The sequence below is a fragment of the Pomacea canaliculata genome, linkage group LG6 (assembly GCF_003073045.1).
Source record: "Pomacea canaliculata isolate SZHN2017 linkage group LG6, ASM307304v1, whole genome shotgun sequence".
NCBI classification, from domain to species: domain Eukaryota; kingdom Metazoa; phylum Mollusca; class Gastropoda; order Architaenioglossa; family Ampullariidae; genus Pomacea; species Pomacea canaliculata.
The window spans coordinates 21,570,561-21,588,095 of NC_037595.1; the positions used below are offsets into that span (position 1 = coordinate 21,570,561).

At 40.4% G+C, this 17,535-nt stretch overlaps 3 protein-coding genes across 4 annotated transcripts; 1 reads left to right on the plus strand and 2 right to left on the minus strand.

Moving 5' to 3' along the window:
* The first annotated feature begins 3,815 nt into the window (after window positions 1-3,815).
* On the plus strand, window positions 3,816-8,505 carry LOC112566945. Its single transcript, XM_025243375.1, has 3 exons — window positions 3,816-3,823; window positions 4,644-4,915; window positions 7,230-8,505. Exons 1-3 carry the CDS (start codon window positions 3,816-3,818, stop codon window positions 7,517-7,519), a joined length of 570 nt encoding a protein of 189 aa, XP_025099160.1. The 3' UTR covers window positions 7,520-8,505.
* Window positions 8,506-8,613: 108 nt separating this feature from the next.
* On the minus strand, window positions 8,614-12,348 carry LOC112567274. Its single transcript, XM_025243904.1, has 3 exons — window positions 11,036-12,348; window positions 9,341-9,442; window positions 8,614-9,136 (listed from the first exon to the last, which is right to left on the minus strand). Exons 1-3 carry the CDS (start codon window positions 11,127-11,129, stop codon window positions 8,703-8,705), a joined length of 630 nt encoding a protein of 209 aa, XP_025099689.1. The 5' UTR covers window positions 11,130-12,348; the 3' UTR covers window positions 8,614-8,702.
* Window positions 12,349-14,290: 1,942 nt separating this feature from the next.
* On the minus strand, window positions 14,291-17,535 carry LOC112567247 (B-box type zinc finger protein ncl-1-like). 2 transcript variants are annotated; one of them, XM_025243870.1, is made up of 5 exons: window positions 17,111-17,535; window positions 16,068-16,214; window positions 15,528-15,675; window positions 14,857-15,127; window positions 14,291-14,658 (listed from the first exon to the last, which is right to left on the minus strand). In XM_025243870.1, the coding sequence occupies exons 2-5, from the start codon at window positions 16,204-16,206 to the stop codon at window positions 14,425-14,427; spliced, it is 792 nt and encodes a 263-aa protein (XP_025099655.1). In that variant the 5' UTR covers window positions 16,207-16,214; window positions 17,111-17,535; the 3' UTR covers window positions 14,291-14,424. The 2 variants fall into 2 exon arrangements, with proteins under 2 accessions (XP_025099655.1, XP_025099656.1); XM_025243871.1 differs by lacking the exon at window positions 17,111-17,535 and having other exon boundaries at window positions 16,068-17,101.

Sequence of the window (17,535 nt, forward strand, 5' to 3'; positions counted from 1 at the left end):
GAACTTGCTAGATCACGTGACTGTGGGACATAAAGCTGACATCCTACACTGGAAGTTATCAGCTTTGCTAGCAGAACTCGTACATCAACAGAATAACACGTTAACCATAATGAGACGAAGTTGTCATCAAATGAGATGAAAATTAGGAGATGGATGATAACAGGACAAAGTTTACACCCGAACAGAGTTGGACCCAAACAAGTGTCAGATCATTTTATTTTAAGTCCTCTCTATCTTCCATTTCTCTCCCACCCGATTCATCACACACACACACACACATGCACACACACACACGCGCGTTTAAAAAAATGAATCAAGTCTTTGCCATTCGCCAAGTTGATGACTGGAGTCTTCACAAGAGAGCTAATGGCCGCCATCACTGTATCAGTGCACCTGGGCTCTGGCATCGTTAACTAACACCTTTGTGGCTGCATTGCATATATCGATCTGTTTGTCAATGTGGCCGCACGTTATCTGCATGTTTTTCGCCCAGTCCTTTCTACATGACCTCTCAAATGACCTCTCCTGGGATACTCGTACGCGAGAGGGAAAAAATCTCCTCCACTGCATGTTGTTCAGGGAGGACCTGAGGTAATGATTGTGAACTGAGAGTTGTCATTGCGAAAGAGAGGCTTTACAGCTGAACAGTGGATTTGATTTGTTCTAAATTTCTCTGTCCCTCTCTCTCTCCCCCTCTCCCTCCTTCTCTCTGTCTCTCTCTTCCCTCTCTCACTCTCTCAGTTGCCGGTGCTCTTCGTGTTAATGTTTGCACGAATTGCAATAAAAGTTATAATCCATTCACCTCGATGTCTGTAATCCGTATTGTATTCAGCGTAGCTGTTGCTGTTTAGATGGAACTCTAAATGTGCAATTTATTTTTATATCTGATATTATCTTCCAAATCAACGAAAAATATTTGTGTATTGAATATTTTTATATGTGAATTTCCCTAGCACCGATCAGATAACTGTCATTACACTGAGTTGCAGAATACTGTCTCCGTTACACACTGAGCAGGTGATGCATGACTGCACACGACACACAATCTACACATGACACAATTCCTCTGACACATTTGCCAATATATGGACCAAGTCCACTCAGGTTGTCAGTGCGAGGAATAGCCACCCTGAAAAACTGAGGCGACAGCTCCTCAGAAAAAAAGAGAAAATATTTGCTTTCAAGAGCTTTGGGGACTTACTAAGACCATCTTCAAGCTTCTTTTCACTTTCAATCGTCAGGAACAACAGACTGGGTCCATCTGTTCCAAAACTCCAGGTAAAAATTCTGTTACAAAGTCTTCGCTGGGTAGTGGACAGACGAATCTGTCATTTTTCTGCTCTGCACCCTGCTGACCCACAGCTGCACACAGGTTTGCAGCCTATCGCACCTTGTGACCCGGGGTATCGACAGTCCACGTACTCCAGGTCGCTGCAATCCACCCCTGGGGACTGCGCACGTGACGTCATCGTCTCAGTGCACATGACAGGAAGTGGAGGGGTGAGTGATGTCTCGATAGTTTGAGACGAGGGACATTGTGATGTGACGGGGTGTGAGTGTAGATTGTGGTGTCCAGGAACTCCTTATACTGCATTGAGTGATGCCTGTGGTGTTTCATATCATCCGCGACTTACTTGCTTAGGTAAGATACTGTTTCTGTGTGTGTGTGAAAGAGAGAGAGAGACTTTGTGAGAGCGAGTCTTCTTGTATTTTTTCATATATTTTGAGAGTTGTTTATTATTTTTTTTCCATTGCTGTCAAAATGCTTCACGGATCATTCTTTTCTGCCCTTCATTTGTCAGAGGGTTCAACCCATGCAAGTACGCCAACCTAACCCACCCTGTTCTATCGGCTACTATTTCATCGCACAAACTATTACATTTATTTTTCCCTAGTCCTGACCAACCACTTTTGTATATTACTAGATGACCAGTCTCCTTCTTCATCCCGTCACCCACAGCTCCTACGGTCATCCTCCGTCGTACCTGAAGAAGACAACTTCTGAGACTTGTTTGCGATGGTTGTTTACTTTAGCCAGGTATAATAAGATAAGCACAGGTGTCGCCCCTCGCTAATGAGTTAGTAAACGCACTGTCAACAGTGTCACGGCGCCGAGGTTGTAAGGTCGCTACCCGCTTCATTTCTGTTTTGCTGGCCATGACGTCAAATCTGGTTGTGACGTCAACATCAAACAGTGGGCGTTGTTAACTCTGACCTTGCCGGACCAGAGGTCGCTTGTGACTATGTACACCCAGCTCTGACCTTATGAAAGCCGAGGGCTAAAATTAATATCAAGGAAGGTAAGGTAAGGTAAAAGGTAAAAGGCCGACAGTCGTGGGGCAGACCGCTGTACGTGGTTCACCTTGTTCAAACCCTCGATAGGAGTGTTCCAGCCTTTCCTTCCGCGGCATTTTATTTCTCTGGTCGATAGGCCGGCGACCTTCTGTCTCGAACCCGAGAGCACGGACTACAAAGCTCGCAGGAAGTAAGTAAAATATACGTTCAGTCTTTCCTGAGTTCGGATTTTGTATGCTCTCTCCTTTCATTCCATTTCCCCATTGCTCATGCAGTCTTTTTGAAGTTCAGTTTTCTAGTGGACTTTTACAGCCATTTAATTTTTTTTTCCAGTTCTGTTTATTTCATATCACCATCCAATTTCTTAGTGTATCTACCTTGAGGAAAGTTAAAATCTGGTTGTACCTAAGTGAGCAAATGTACAGGTTGTTAGTCAACACTGCACAGTCTCTTAAAGGTACTGCCAGCTTTCTGTCTCGATGTTTACGTTCGCTCCATTGCAGGAATATTCTTTGTTTTACCAACAGCGAGTAGAATATTTATGCTTTGATGAGTCAAATCACCAAACGCAGAGAGAGAGAGGTGCTGGATATGCCAAGATGGCGCAGAACGGTCATCTTCACATATCACATCAACAAGCTTAACGATAACAAGTGGATGTGCACGAGACATATTTTTTAATAACACTAAAGAGGACATTTTCTAAAATGACACTAAGAGGACATCATCTTCTCATGTCAGCCTGGTGACCTTTCTATGTATTTGCTTCTCTCAACCAGGAAACAGTATTGAATTTATTCAAATGACAGAAGTATTTCAAGTGGCACCATTTTTATTATTCTCAAATGGCAGAAGTTTTTTTTTTTCACAATAGCAGAGTTTAACATTAATATTTTCAAATGACGCTCTCAACTGGCACTTAAAATAGTTATAACGCTCATGGCGCGATAATATTATATACAATATCTATGTCTCTTGAACAGCGTCTAACCAATATTTATACATCTCAAAAGCCACTTCCAAAAAATTGAATAGACAATTTTTATGTGCTTTGTAAGTAATATCTGGAGTAAAATAAAATAAAACTACAAACAAAAGAATAGGCTCAAGACTGGGTAATGGAGCTCAGTCTGGCAAGTGGAAGTATTGATGAAAGGCTGATGATATCACATCGACTGTTGTTTACGAACTTCGGATGTTTGAACAAGTTGAGTTGGATTTCATGCAGGCCTTGCTGTCGGCGGTATAAATGTTGACTTAGTCTCGGTGTAGACCTCGGGGCCCTGTTGACCCCAGACCTCCACATGTCAGAGCGTGTGTTAGTGATATCTCAGCATTTTTTTGAAGTTGATGGCGACTGTGTGTGTTTGTACCCGCATCAGCAGGCTGACAATTTCAAGTGGTGGTCGAAGTGCAGACCGCGAAGAAGCAGTCAGTGTTCAGAGTCGCGGAATATTATGGTCCGCGTTCACATCTCAGCTGAGTTGGTTTTAGTTCCAAGCGATTTAATTATGTCCAAAATGCCGATGTAGGCCCCCGTCTTTTTTAAAATTATTTTTTAAGGTTGAGTGGGGGAAGAGAAGTGAAAGGAGGAGACGCTTAAAGTGTCCTCCGTGTACTTATGTGCTCAATGAACTTTGTTATTATGCGATATGAACACAATGTTACATGTGTTTCGCTTGATAAATGTCATTTCACAAATAGACGATTTATCTCCGATGATGTTAAGTATATTGTCATCAATGTTACACCCATATACCTGAAACCACTCTCAACTTTCAGCCCCACCCGACATCACGAGATTGTGTGTGTGCGCAAATGTGTTTATTATCGAGTGTGATCTCTGCATAGACCGAGAGTAACACAACTGTTTCTGTTTTTACCTCTTTTTTTCAAAGTAATTTTCTTTCTTCTCCCCGTAGGAGACCCCAGACGCGTTTTCATTACCCTTGTGTCAACAAGTTTCACGGCTCTGACTTCAAAACACGTCGGCGCCCACGCAAGTCCCGCACCAGCGGCCAGTGTCACAACGGTGCACCACCACCATCAGCAGCTGCCTCCCTCACTCCCTCATCCTCCTTCACTCTCTCACCCAAAAAAAACCAGTGGTTGCATAGGTTTATCTCTTTACGTAACGAGTCACTGACAGTGGACATCAGCTGCAGACCTCACTAAATCCAGTTCAGCTCATCCTTGACCTTTGCTAATGAACCAACTGAAGCTAATGACCTGTTTGAGCCTGTGATTATAGCCGAGTTCTTTCCAACACAAAGATTCTTTGAGGACACTAACAGTGACTCATGCTTGCTGACTTCGGGGAAAAAAAACCGACTGTACATTTAATAAAGCCAAAGGAACTATAGCATCTGGACGGTGGTGGCAAGATGTCAAGACTGCAGTCAGGTGGACCGCTATCTGAATGAGAGCACCCGCAGCTTCCGGCAGTGCCAGGTGAAGAACACAGCCCGTCGCCACTCGCTGATGAAGCGGACGTTGGGCATCGAGGTGGAGCGCCGAGTGGTGGCGGCAGAGAGGACAAGACAGGAGAAGCAGCTGCGGGAACAGCTTCGAGGCATGCAGATTGACCGAGTCAAGCCGACTCTCACGGCATCCGTCAAAGGTGTGTGCGTCTTTCACACTTTTTACTATTACTTTAAAAAAAATATAATTCACTATGATTGCTAGTCTGTCCATGGAATTTTGTAATATTTTTCACCCACTTCGTATCGTCCAAGGGGTCTAAATTTTCACTAGTTACTCAGTTGAAAAATCTTAAATCATTTTCAGCAGTACACAAGTAGTAAAATAATTTTGGAATAAAAAACAAATCGTGTATACAGTATCAATTACCGAACTAGGGGAGATAGGTAGCTTTTGCTCGAGGACAAGTAAAGTATAGTTACCTCCCCTACTTTGGTCAATGCGCAGGAATAAGTCACAGAGTAATGCGAAAAAAAGTCGATAACAAAATTCACAAAGACTAAAAAGTTCAAAATAAAATAGAAATTAATATTTAGTTAATATTATTGTCAACGAAATTTAAAAGTTTTTTTTCAGCTTCAAGACCATGCAATACCTTAAAGTGTTCATCCTTGACATCGTTTCTTTTTTCTAGTTCAAAGTCAAGAAACAAAGCGTCCGACCGATGATTCTGAGAAAAAAATCCTTCCTATCTCAGATTTCGACCCTTACCCTGTGACCTTTGGCATCACTCTCTCTCCCCCGAGGACACGGGCCGGCACGATGGGAGAAAAATGTAAGACGGACTATCTCATTATTCTATTTCTCGTTCACTCACCCACTCGCTCTGTACAGTGAAGATATTCAAAACACCGTGTATTCAGATAATTTTACACAATGACCCAACTTGTTTCCTCTATTTATCTACTTTCCTTAGTAAGGTGAAATAATTTTTAATCGTTTAAGCTGCTTATGTTAAGGAAACACTTTATTGAAAATACTATCTCGATCCCCCCACAACATTAGTTATAAAGCAGTGGCAATGATGCCCTTAGCTAAAGTAATAAAACATTATCCACGAGTCAGAACACCATGCACTTTGTAACCATGGAGACAACACCCTTTGCCCTGATTTCCCCATGTTTCCCCGAGTCAGCGACAGACCCAGTGTTTTATAACTACGGCTTTTGAAGACTCAACCTATCAACCTGTCAGCTTGTTTATCAAGTCTCTTATCTCTTCTTTGCCTCGAACTGAAGTGAACTGTCTTTGAATTGAGGAACACGGTGACATGTTCAATATCTCTTAAAACATGACATAAAAACTGTTTATGTCTCGCGGAAAAGATAACAGTTTGTGTGAAGGCATGAATGCAATGTCTAGGTGTCGCCACTGGGGGGAAAGGACTTGAAACGTCGACACAAATATTTACAGACTTTCTTTTTTTCTTTCTGTCTGTCTTTCTTTCAGGAAATGCAACATGTCGAGGCTATTGTATTGACCAGCGAGAACTTTAAGATGAATGAAAGGTCTGAGAATGACGAAAAAACGGTCAGTAGGTAGCCAGGAACAAATACAGTTTGTTACGATGTACCGTTATTTTTACTGATTGTGTCTTCCCACTTCAGAGACTGCCTGGCTTGACTAGCTCTGTAAATACCCTGCTCTTTTCAAAACCTGCTCTGATAAAGTGTACTAAAGCTCTCGGTAGGCCGAACATGTTTTTCTTTCTGTTGAAATGCCAAGAGACCGATCCGTATGGAATCTGATCCCAACCACACAGGTGGCAGTGATTCAGTAGCCTGCGTTTTCTGTAAGGTCACCGGTGACAATGGTTGCAGGTGAAAGGTCGGTTGTGCGCTCCTGTGAAAAGGTGGTGACCCTTCAGTCTGCTTAATAATGAATCCATTATTTTCTTCTGCTTCCTTCAGCATCTGTGAGAGGTATGCAGGAAAATCACGAGCGGCTGCACTTTTCTTAATCACCAGTTTTCTTGTCATATTAACAAACGCTAGGTACTAGAAACACTAGTCGACTGCACGTGCACAAATCAAAACAATAACCAAGTGATATGTGTGTGTGCACGAGCGTGAGTGTGTGTGTTGTAAGTGACCGGCTCTGAACATCACAACATCAGAACCAAGATTTTTTATAGCTGTTAAAATTTAGTCAGGCATGTCCTTACAGCCGTTATCATCAAGTAGTCCAGGGTCTTTAGAGCCACTTACAGCCAACTTTGTCTTTCTAGCTACAACCATTTAATCAACCATGTCCAAAACTTCTAAGCGGTCAGCCATAGGTTTGTGTGGATTCATCAAAGGGACTCTTGAGGTCCTGCTCATGATATGCAATGAGAGAAATAATATTGGATAAGTAATGACAACCACATTACAACATTCACACAAAACACAGACAACTCATAGTTTTGTGAACGTGATATTTCTCTCTATAGATTCATTTCATTATTCATTCAGGCCAGAAATACGCCACCAGGCGAGGAAGGCGCCAGTCGCACGAATTCGAGGACCTTCACGTGAACACGACAACAGGTAAGCTGACTCTACCCAAGCTGCAGATGCTGGGCGCACGGAGCAGCAGGTCAGGCACCCCCTCCCCCTACAGCCTCTCCCCTTCCCCCTCCCGCCGCAACGTGGATGGGAACTGGGTAGGTGACCCGGAAGCCATCAGGTCGGTCAGACGCCCCCGGAAGTCGGTGGAGGAGCAAGGAAAAGACCGCGCCATGTTGAGGTCACAGGTCGCCTGAAGGAGGGACCATACCAATGTAGTAGGACATAGTTTCTGTTATCGTCATGTCAGATGTTTGCGCAGCAGCGATAACAGGAAAATAGTTAAAATATTAATAGTCAGGGTGTACATACGTTAGTTATTGTGGATACTCACAAGAGTGTTCAAAATATTTAGTTGGAAATCAGCACTGAATCCGTGAGGGAATGTCAAACAGTGCAACCTGTCTCAAACGGCCACCTCATGACAAGAATGCCATGAGCACTGGGCTCTTACCTCGAGGTGTCTTAACGTGGAAAACCAAATCTTGTATGCAATAAAAGCATAGGAAAACAACAACAACAAAGAAACAAACAAAGAAACAAACAAACAGAAACTTATTATTGAAGAAGACACGGAACTCGGTTATTTTCTAGACACTCTAGTGTCTTTGAACTGAGAGTCTTCGGAGAAACCTCGTTACGACACTGCTTGGGTGCAAAGGTATGTGTTATTAATGCTGCGGATCCACTCGTCAAACAAAGTGTAAGTCAGGCCTAAACTACAGAAGGTGTGCTGTCAGTCATGTCAATGGAACACAAGAGTTTGTCTGTTAGGACTTCGTGGCAGTTATCGAGGACAAGGGGTTTAAATCCCACTCCTCGACCCCCTGGTGTCAGTTTTCTCGGAGACAGTAAACTTTGTATCCTCTTCAACAAGTAAACAGATATGAAGACTGTTTCTTTTCAGATGTTGGGCAGATATCTGATGTGATCTGAGTCTTCTTCACTGCAACTTCCAACCCCATTTCCCAGCATTTTTACAAGAAAAATATATATTTAGCGTTCATTTGATTGCAAAAAGTACTTAAAATGAAAGTGCTGAAAATATGGCCTCGAAATGTGTAAGACGCATGTGAGAAATAAAAACTGTCGTGCATTTGGTCTTAGTCTCCATCTTCAATTCAGTGGCATGTGGAAGGTGAGTCCTGTGACGAACCACAAGACGGGTTGTCTTGGAATGAAAGAAGTCTGCAATTAAGGATATTTAAAATGTCAGGCGAAAAGAAAGCAAAAACAAACAAAAAAAACCTTCTTAAACACTCTTTAAACTATTAAAAATAACAGACTTTTTTAAATAACAGCCAGTGCATCAAACTGTAATAGATGTTCCATTCGCGAGGAAAGAGAAGGGCTGGTTGGGAGGGCGCCAGAGTAAGGCAGTTATTTTGCTTTGTGTTTTCTGCTGACTATTGACGACTCAGCATGTCCTTCACCGAGAATGGGATCGGGATCCGCGATCCCTGCCAATCTTTCATCGATCTTCTGGCGTTCCTCCTTTCCCAAAGTCATTCCCAGAATTCCACGTCCAATATGGCCGACGTTGTCTTGCCCATCACCCTGTCCAGTCCCATGATGCCTCGCAGCCAGCAGCTTACGTCTGTTGGGAACGGTGGGATCGGAGATCCTTCTGTGCTTCTGCTTCACGGGGCTGGCCTGCTGGTTCGCAGTCTGCGCCTCAGAGGTCGCAGGGTCTTTGGTGGGCTGGGTGCGGTGGTGACCTGACCTGGCGGAAGACAAATGTAGACGACCGGAAGCGAGGCATAGGTCCTCGAACTCTATTGACTTCCGGCGCCCAGCGCGCGAGCACCTGCGATCTGTCGAAGAAAGGTGGATGAGGAGACAAATCTGGACAATAGCTTGGCTAGTAGACAAAGAATCAGTGCTGAAAATTTCGTTGCTGATGTTTTTCTCAACCACTTAAACCGGTCGCTTAGTGCTAAAAAATTAGAACCAATCAGAAAACACTAAACAATCTCATGTACAGTGATAGTTTATATAAGCTTGGTATAGGCACTCACCGTAGGCTATTTGCATAGGCGACGTAGGGTCATACACCGGTGACCCAAACTTGGACTGCAAGATCTTGAGTGTGTCGGGTTTGGCATCATCTTCTTCCTCTTCTGTAAAATAACATTGAAGCAAAGAAGACTTGGAAAATGCAGCTTTTATCGCAAAATTTAGTATTGTACCCCAGTAACCGCTGTTATGACAAATCACACACTCACACACTTTTCCAAAAGCTACACGGCGGGCCAAAAACTCAACCAGCAGCTTACAAGAGAGCTCATGGAATGAACATAGTCTTCTGTGCTAATCCTCGTTGTGAAGTAGGAAGAGAAAAAAAAAAGACATATAGTTAACTTCCCCGCTTGGCAGTGAGTTCAATGTTCTTCAGTTAAAGAACAGCATAAGAAACCTCTAGAGTACAACAATTTGCAAACTACAAAGAAGGACTAGGAGAAGGGAGCGAATGACAGTGAATGGAGGAAACCAGCAGCTGCTGGAGGTAAACCTTCAATACACCCTCCTCAACACTTTCGCAACTGTTAACCTCTTCTTTAAAAACTGACATAAAAACAAGGGCGAGACAAGATGGCACAACACTGTGTAGAAGCCGGTACACACTGCTTGATGTCCAGAAGCCCAGACTGAACAGAAAGCCTGTCTGTGTCAAAGGACAATGGAGTACAGATCACACCTCAGTCACTGGGGTGATAAACGAGTTTCATAAGCTGGTATACCTCTTCTTTTCACTTAACAACGAAACTCGTTTATTCAGCGACAGGTGCATGGAATTAAAATGAAATTAAACTCAGAATTTAACTGCTGAGCTGGTGACAAATGGTGAATTCATGCGATGGCGCTCGAGAACACACACTCTCACACATACACTCTTTCTTCACAAACAACATGAAGCTAAATGTATATTATATATACTACCAGTCTACCACACTGTCATGGACACCTCTAGTGTATAGTGTGTCTGAATGTGTCAATAATTTATACAAGATATATATTTATACAATAGCCATCCAGGAGTGCATAATTTGTCTGCACATATCCTTGCATCAACAATCTGTGTACACACATCATGTCTTCAATACTTTTGTGTCTCTGTATGTGGTATGTCTTTGCTTCATCAGAAATGTGGCGAAAGCATAGCTTTTATTTCTCTCTAAAACTTGTCATTGTAAAAACCAAAAAATAAATAAATAAAAAAGCATACGTCGTTTTAAATGTTTGTTAAGAGACTGAAAGTAGTGTTCCAAAATAGAGTTGACCTTTGAAGTAAGAGAAAGACAGACAAAATGATAATAGTAGTAGTAGGAGGGACTGGCTATCACTTGCCTAGTCCTCGCCGCCTGCTTAACACCCACTCTTAAAGTCACTTATATTGTCTGGGTCTGACTTTTAAGTAGATAATATATTTCCTTCATCGTCAAAACTGTAAAATAGTTCTACAAAATTATGGACTGTTATCTATAGTTATTGAAGCAGTTCAAATTTCATGAGTATTTAAAGTTACTCGGCAGTGAGTTCCAATTAGCGGCAACATTTTGTGAAAAGTTACATTTGCATTTAGTATGGAACAATATCTGATGAATACTTTGCCACTAGTACGGAATGGAGTCAACTAATAATAAGGAATTGGGGCAGAAGATAATGAATTGCCTAACTGTAGAAAATGTCAAAGGGGATGGAAATAAACTCACCTTTAAAATCACGCGCTTTTTGACCGCGAAGTCGATCCAACCGCTGCCTCATGTCGGCGAGGGTGTCTTCCTCTTGGATCCAGCTTGTCGCCATCTTTTAAAATTCCTACAAATGTAATTCTCAATAACTTGTCAAAGTTCACGCCTAACCCTACACCTGCAAGATGTTTAGTTATTAAAGTTTTTTCCGTCGAGATTAAACTTCCATCTTTTGAGGCGGAGGTTGAATGCTGAGTGTCCTGTTCAAGGTAGAGCTGGACTTAGAATGCTACAGACTCCACATCTTGGGCACAGGTAAAAATCTGCGATGTCAATGATGACATAAAATAGGTCATAAAGAAAGACAACACATTCACGAAAAGATTGTCCGTCCAGAAGAAATGTGTATTACTTGACAAAGCTTCAACGAAGATGGAACATATCATAGTGATGCAGGAGGCACAGTGACTGTCGCCATCTTTTGGATTTGCTGTATGCCTCAAAGACTTTGCGAACAGGTGAAAGCAATAATACGGTAAGCCAGAAGTGTCAGATTAGTAATTATTCAGTTAGAACGGTGCCATCAGTCAGCCGACTGTTGTCTGTCACAGATGTTTGACCAGATTACTCCAGTGGGTTCCAGAGAGAAGACTGGATGATCTGGAGAGCACAAGGGCGCCTCAAGCGGCTATACTTGTCCAAACCATTGCCTGCTACCAACTTCTTCCGGAGATCCTCCGGTCAGTTCTGAATATAGCTCCAAGTGCACTGCTACCCTTTCGTTGTTAATCTACCCCGGTTATCGCCCCATCTGATTCATGACAGTTTTAATAATCTCACCCCAGCCCTACCCAGTCGAACCTCCACTGATCTTGCTGGTACCCTCTTCACTCTCCTCCCCTCCCCTATATACACCCTGGCCACCACAGACTTCTACAATCTCTGTTGTCACCCTACAGCATACCAACCTTCTTGTAACAGCTACCTCCTGCTCCTGGTATGGCTCCCGGTAGTTCCTGATAACACCAGTCAACCTTTTCTACAATCTTTAAAGGGGTTTCTTGTCGATCTCCGAGAACAACGAAAGAATAAATAAAGAAGATGGATTAATGGACTGGCGATAAGCTTCAAACGTGACCAGGAACAAAACCAAATGGCGCACCTTTGGGCAGAGAAGGCATTTGAGTGATGAAAGACTTAACATTTAGGCAAAAGCACCTGAGTTTTGTTTCAGTTTATAGTGATTTAGTAGCAGCAGAACGATAGTGTCTAAAGGTGACCATTTTTTTCTTGTGGTGTACACAGTCTTTGCAGTGGAGACACAATATAAAAAATATGTGTGAATACTTCAGGAGACTAACACAAAAACATAAAGTGAGAACATGGAAATAAAAAAAAAAGTATCTTGCAAACTAACACTATCACCAGACCTTGAAACAACCAGCCGGCTAACCTGCCAGTGTACCTCTGTCCTCATTGTGACATGTTTGTATTGTTTTATCAACAGCTGTTATAACTTGCAGTCTGTTAGCATGTATTCAATGCTGTATTAAGTAGAAGGTAAAAAGCCTTCATCTGAGCTTTTATCAAAAGATGATAACATGAAGATGTACCTGTTCTTATATTGTGAGCTGTATATGAACTACACCAGAATTTCAAACAGCAAAACTGCATTCATTCTCTTTATGCTCTGCACCTTTGGAGAAATAGAATCTAAAGAATCAACCACAAAGCAATGACAGTTTCCAAAACAAAGATCTTCAATTAAAATTCATGACAATCTGTTGATTCTTTCTTGGCACTAGTTGTCAAGTCTTTCTGCCTCTCTCCAGTCATGATATTCACAAACAAATGATAACTGTTTCTCTCCATCAGTGATTTCTGTAGCTGTTTGCATCAGTGAATGAATGATGATTGTTGTTGTTGAGTCAGCGACAGCTGTGCCTGTATCACTGAGCAAGTGTACACCTATTACGAACACACTTGAACTCTTAACTGTTTCACAAGACAACTGAACAGCAGCTGAAGTAGAATTCCAGAAAATTCCAGATTAAACGCATACAGACAAATGTTGCAGTATTGTATAAAAAATCGATACAGAAAAGCTCTGATGTCTTTTTCAGTCAAAGTGGAAATTTAAGCCATAGATGCATGAAAAACACTTGTCAAACCTCTTTAATGCTCAATATTGCTAAGTAAATGTAACAGATTAATCACAAAATGTGCATTATGTAGAGAGATTAAAATGTAATATACTTACAAGATAACATCCTTTACAACATCCATATAATGCCATGACATATGCCTCTCAAAAACATGTTTAGGTAACAAATGCTGGCTCTTAAATATTAACATATTGCAGGTGCATAGATATGTTGTAGATACACATAAAAATGCACTCATACACATGCACATGCAAAATACATGAATATATTTTCCTGAAAGTAAAGAGTGCATATACACTCACACATATGACACATAAAGTTAAATTAACTCTGCGGTGATGATCACAAGGTTTCTCAGTACCAAGTCACAGTAAAATCACAGTAGATACTGAGCTGATAAATATCACCAGACAGAAAGACAATGTTAACCTCCTCATTACAAACATTAGACAGCAATGTAAGATAGTAAGCAAGACATACTCGTTTACTGAGAATATTACAACACAAGATAAGAAAGTGACTATTAAAATGCATCTAGTTTATATTAAAATAATATAAATAAAAATTACTAGAACTTATTGCTCGAATTATTGCAGAAAGTTTGCCATAACATTTTGATCAGTCTAAAAGTTATTTTATAAAAAAGTTGCTTGGCAGTTGTGCCACATTTCACACTGTGACACTTGTTATTGCAAAACTCTGTTTTCCCTTACGAATGGTCATTAAACAAACATGTATAACAAAGAAAGCAAATTTTTTTTTCAGGGTTCTGAGCATCACTTTGAGGCTATTATCAAAGACACATACAAGACACCTTTTCCATCTCCTCCCTATAAACACCTAAAACAGAGTAAATAGAAAAAAATTTTTTTTTTAATCATTTGCTACTTGGACTCAGTCTTCCATGACACAAACACTTTTGAAAACGGAAAATTTTTATGCAGTGATCACCTGCGATGGAAAACTCTGAAGTAATTAAGTGACCCTCAGGGCTAACTGAGACAGAGTGAAAACAGCCAGTGCCATCGACAGGCTGTAACACATGCTGTAACACTGTGCCATCAGATGAATACAGACTAACCCCATGATTTAGGGTATCTATCAACATTATGCAATCAAGAGAGTTCACACACAATCCCCCCGGTGCAACATATAAGCTATCTTTAAATGCTGCTGGCTGAAACTGATGGAGAAACTCCCCTTTAATATTGAAAAACTTTATATGACAATCAGCAGAATCACTGACTACAATTTTCTGCTCAAGCAGGCCAATGTGTAAGGGCAGTTACCATTTTGCCTGCAGCCTGAAATTACAGGCACAAGAAAGTGAGATACAAGAGTGCAGTCTCGTGCTTGGTATATTTCAACCAAACGAGTGACAGAAGCAACTGCTATGATGTCACAGTGATCAGCGGCAATATCATAAGGTTCATTCATTGTAGAAAAAGTGTAGCAGAACTTGCCTTTTTCTGAAAAAACCTGTAAGATTATGAAAGAAAATGTTTACATTTAGGTTTGCATTTGGGAAAGTGTGTGAATTTACCTTTAAAACTATTGACCTTTTATCTTTTTCAAGAAAAATAATGTATCTTTTTAGAATTAAAAAACATGTATGCATAAGTTAGATCAATTTTAACATTCACATGTACAAATATACACAAGAGAGAAAGAGATAACCTGTACTCTTCTGTTTTTACGGTCAGCAACAGCAAGGTTCCTATCTGGGAGTTCAGTGACGCCAGTTGGTTCATCAAACTTTCCTATGTCTGTCCCGTGCTGACCAAAAGCAAACTTGAAAACACCATATCCGCTCAGCACTTGTACCCTATGATTCTTGCTGTCTGCCACAACAATGTCACCCTCCACAGTTGTACAAAGACCACGAGGATAGTTGAACTCTCCATTTTTCGATCCCTTGGCACCCAGCTTGTACAAAAGTTTATCTTCCCTACATGCAGAAACAGAGTAGAAGTATATGTGCATTCACAAGCAAATCTACTATTGACAAAGGAACCTGAGACATATGCAAAGACACTGTAGACTGACAATATCAAACAATGTAGGTAAGACTTAGTGCATCTGCTGTGATGTTATACTAAACAACAATCTTAGACAAACTTTTGAAGATAAAGATGTGTAACTACTTAAAAAGGTGCTCTAAGTTTGCAAACACATTTTCACAGTTTAAAGTAAGATCATAGTTTGTATAGATGTTGAAATACTGCATCAAAAACATGAAGAAATAAATAAGATTACCACCAGAAAAAATATGAATATGAATTTATCAAAAAGATGATGAAGAAAAGGTTGATTTTGGCATTCAAAATATAAAAAAAAAGTAAATCTACTTTTGATCTGTAGGTGTATTGCTTCCTTTCTTATCATGGGAGTCGAAAACATCACAATAAGTGGCACGTAGACCAGGTAATAGGAGACATGCTTCCCACTCAGTCGGTGCATTTAAGTCTTGAACCACCTCTGCTCGACAGTCATGGACTGAAATCCAAAAAATGTAACAAATTTAGACAGCAAAGGCAGTTCATCCCAGTAGCGCAGTGTTGGCATTGTATGAGAATCCCACTTATGCTTGAGGTCCTTGGTATATCTGCTTCTTATCTTATTCTGGCCAAAGAAGATGTATTTCATCAGATGCATTTTTACAATTACTTTTGTTGCTTCATGTCTCCTCCAAAAGAAAGTATAAAAATTTAATTGCAGCAGTACACCTACACACACAACCACAAACGCATATGTTACATATTTAATGCATGTATAGATTGTGCATGCATCTGTGTATGTCTGTATATAATTAAGTATATGTGTGTGTCTATCTGTTGAATTTATACCTAAGGGGTTGGTATGTATATATGTTTCTATTGTATTTATACCTGCAAGATTGATGTGAGCCGGAAAGGTTTTACGATCTTGCACATGATACTGCTCACGGTATGAACAAGATGGTTCAGGAAACACAGTAGCCTTGTAACCAAACCAGTGAACTCGTTGCTTGGATTGGAAGTCTACCATAGTTTTCTCTGCATGATTAAAAAGTCTGGATATATATTTTTAAGTAAATGCTTTTGATTATGAATTACAAAATCTTGTGAACACTTGTTTTATTTGAGTCCAGTATTCTTTGCCTATGTCCTAGAAGAGAATGATTGCTTTGTTTTAATGTTACTAACATTAAAGTCAGGTTTAAAGATGCTTCTTCCACTGGCATCTACTAAAGTCAGTGCTTCTCCTCTTATTTATTACTTAATTAGATATCATGCATATTTTTCTTCTTAGCTGTTATCTTTTCACTTTCATTTTTTCATGTATTTTCAAATGCACTGCTCTAAATTTAACATCACAAAAGTAGTTTAAATTGTAAGAACAGCTAGGCATGTTTATATAAACTTTTATGTTCTTCCTGTTGTAGATCCCTTTTAGTTACAGTTTAATTTATGTACTTCTTCAAGGTGGGATTAATGAGGCATTTAATTGTTTTGAATCACACACACATGCGGGCGACCAATAAATTTAACAGGCTGACAGGTCAACTTTTTGTTTGTTTTGATTTACTTTCACAGATGGCTATATATAAGTACTCTCGTATCACAATTCTGTAGCTGGACAGCAGTTTCCTAGCTTTTCCCACCCACAATTAAGCAAATCCGGGTCATATTATGTATTTTAAAGATCGAGACAAAGCCTATAATCTATTTAATGACTTCGTCATGGAATTAAAGCATCATACATTTGAAAAATCCATACAATTAAACCCTGAATTGATACACGTCCGAGGCTAAACATAATTTTTAGGGGTACTTTAAATATCGATCACTGATCAATTAATCGTTTTCCCGTGTCTGCCTACAATTTTTTGCACCTGTCTATAAATATGCGCGCGCCCAGAAATTGAGGAATATAATTAAACACATCTTACCTTTATTATGAGAAAATGATACTGTGAAACGTCGTACTCAACAAAAAGCAAACATCTATATATACACGCCTTTATAGCTTACATTAGCAACCGACCTTAGCAACCGGTCACTTCCATATTGTCGTCTGCTAGAAAACCTCGTTGCCATGAACTCAAGGACTCCTATGCCTGTGTACTAAACGTATCTTTGGTACTACTACTAATAATAACAACCGAAATTTATAAAGTGTTTACCCCTGCTTTAGAGAAGGCTCAGTTTGGTTAAAAAAAATGTAAAAGCACGAATTCGCAGAACAGAGACTAAAACATGTCCACAAACAATGTACGTACAGATCGAGGTGCATCAACAGAATTAATAACGTTGCTAGTTGTTATAACAAATCGCTTTAACTAATTGTAATAAATCAACATTTTAACACAAAAAG

Excerpts from the sequence above, each read along its gene's own strand:
- LOC112566945 (XM_025243375.1), top strand. Across the intron at positions 4,916-7,229 it reads TCTCACGGCATCCGTCAAAG|GCCAGAAATACGCCACCAGG; the intron begins GTGTGTGCGTCT and ends TTATTCATTCAG.
- LOC112567274 (XM_025243904.1), bottom strand. The coding sequence starts at position 11,129 with ATGGCGACAAGCTGGATCCAAGAGGAAGACACCCTCGCCGACATGAGG. Across the intron at positions 9,443-11,035 it reads AAAAGCGCGTGATTTTAAAG|AAGAGGAAGAAGATGATGCC; the intron begins GTGAGTTTATTT and ends GTTATTTTACAG. Across the intron at positions 9,137-9,340 it reads GCCTATGCAAATAGCCTACG|ATCGCAGGTGCTCGCGCGCT; the intron begins GTGAGTGCCTAT and ends TTTCTTCGACAG.
- LOC112567247 (XM_025243870.1), bottom strand. The coding sequence starts at position 16,206 with ATGGTAGACTTCCAATCCAAGCAACGAGTTCACTGGTTTGGTTACAAG. Across the intron at positions 15,676-16,067 it reads GGCTCACATCAATCTTGCAG|TCCATGACTGTCGAGCAGAG; the intron begins GTATAAATACAA and ends TTTGGATTTCAG. Across the intron at positions 14,659-14,856 it reads GTAAAAACAGAAGAGTACAG|GTTTTTTCAGAAAAAGGCAA; the intron begins GTTATCTCTTTC and ends ATAATCTTACAG.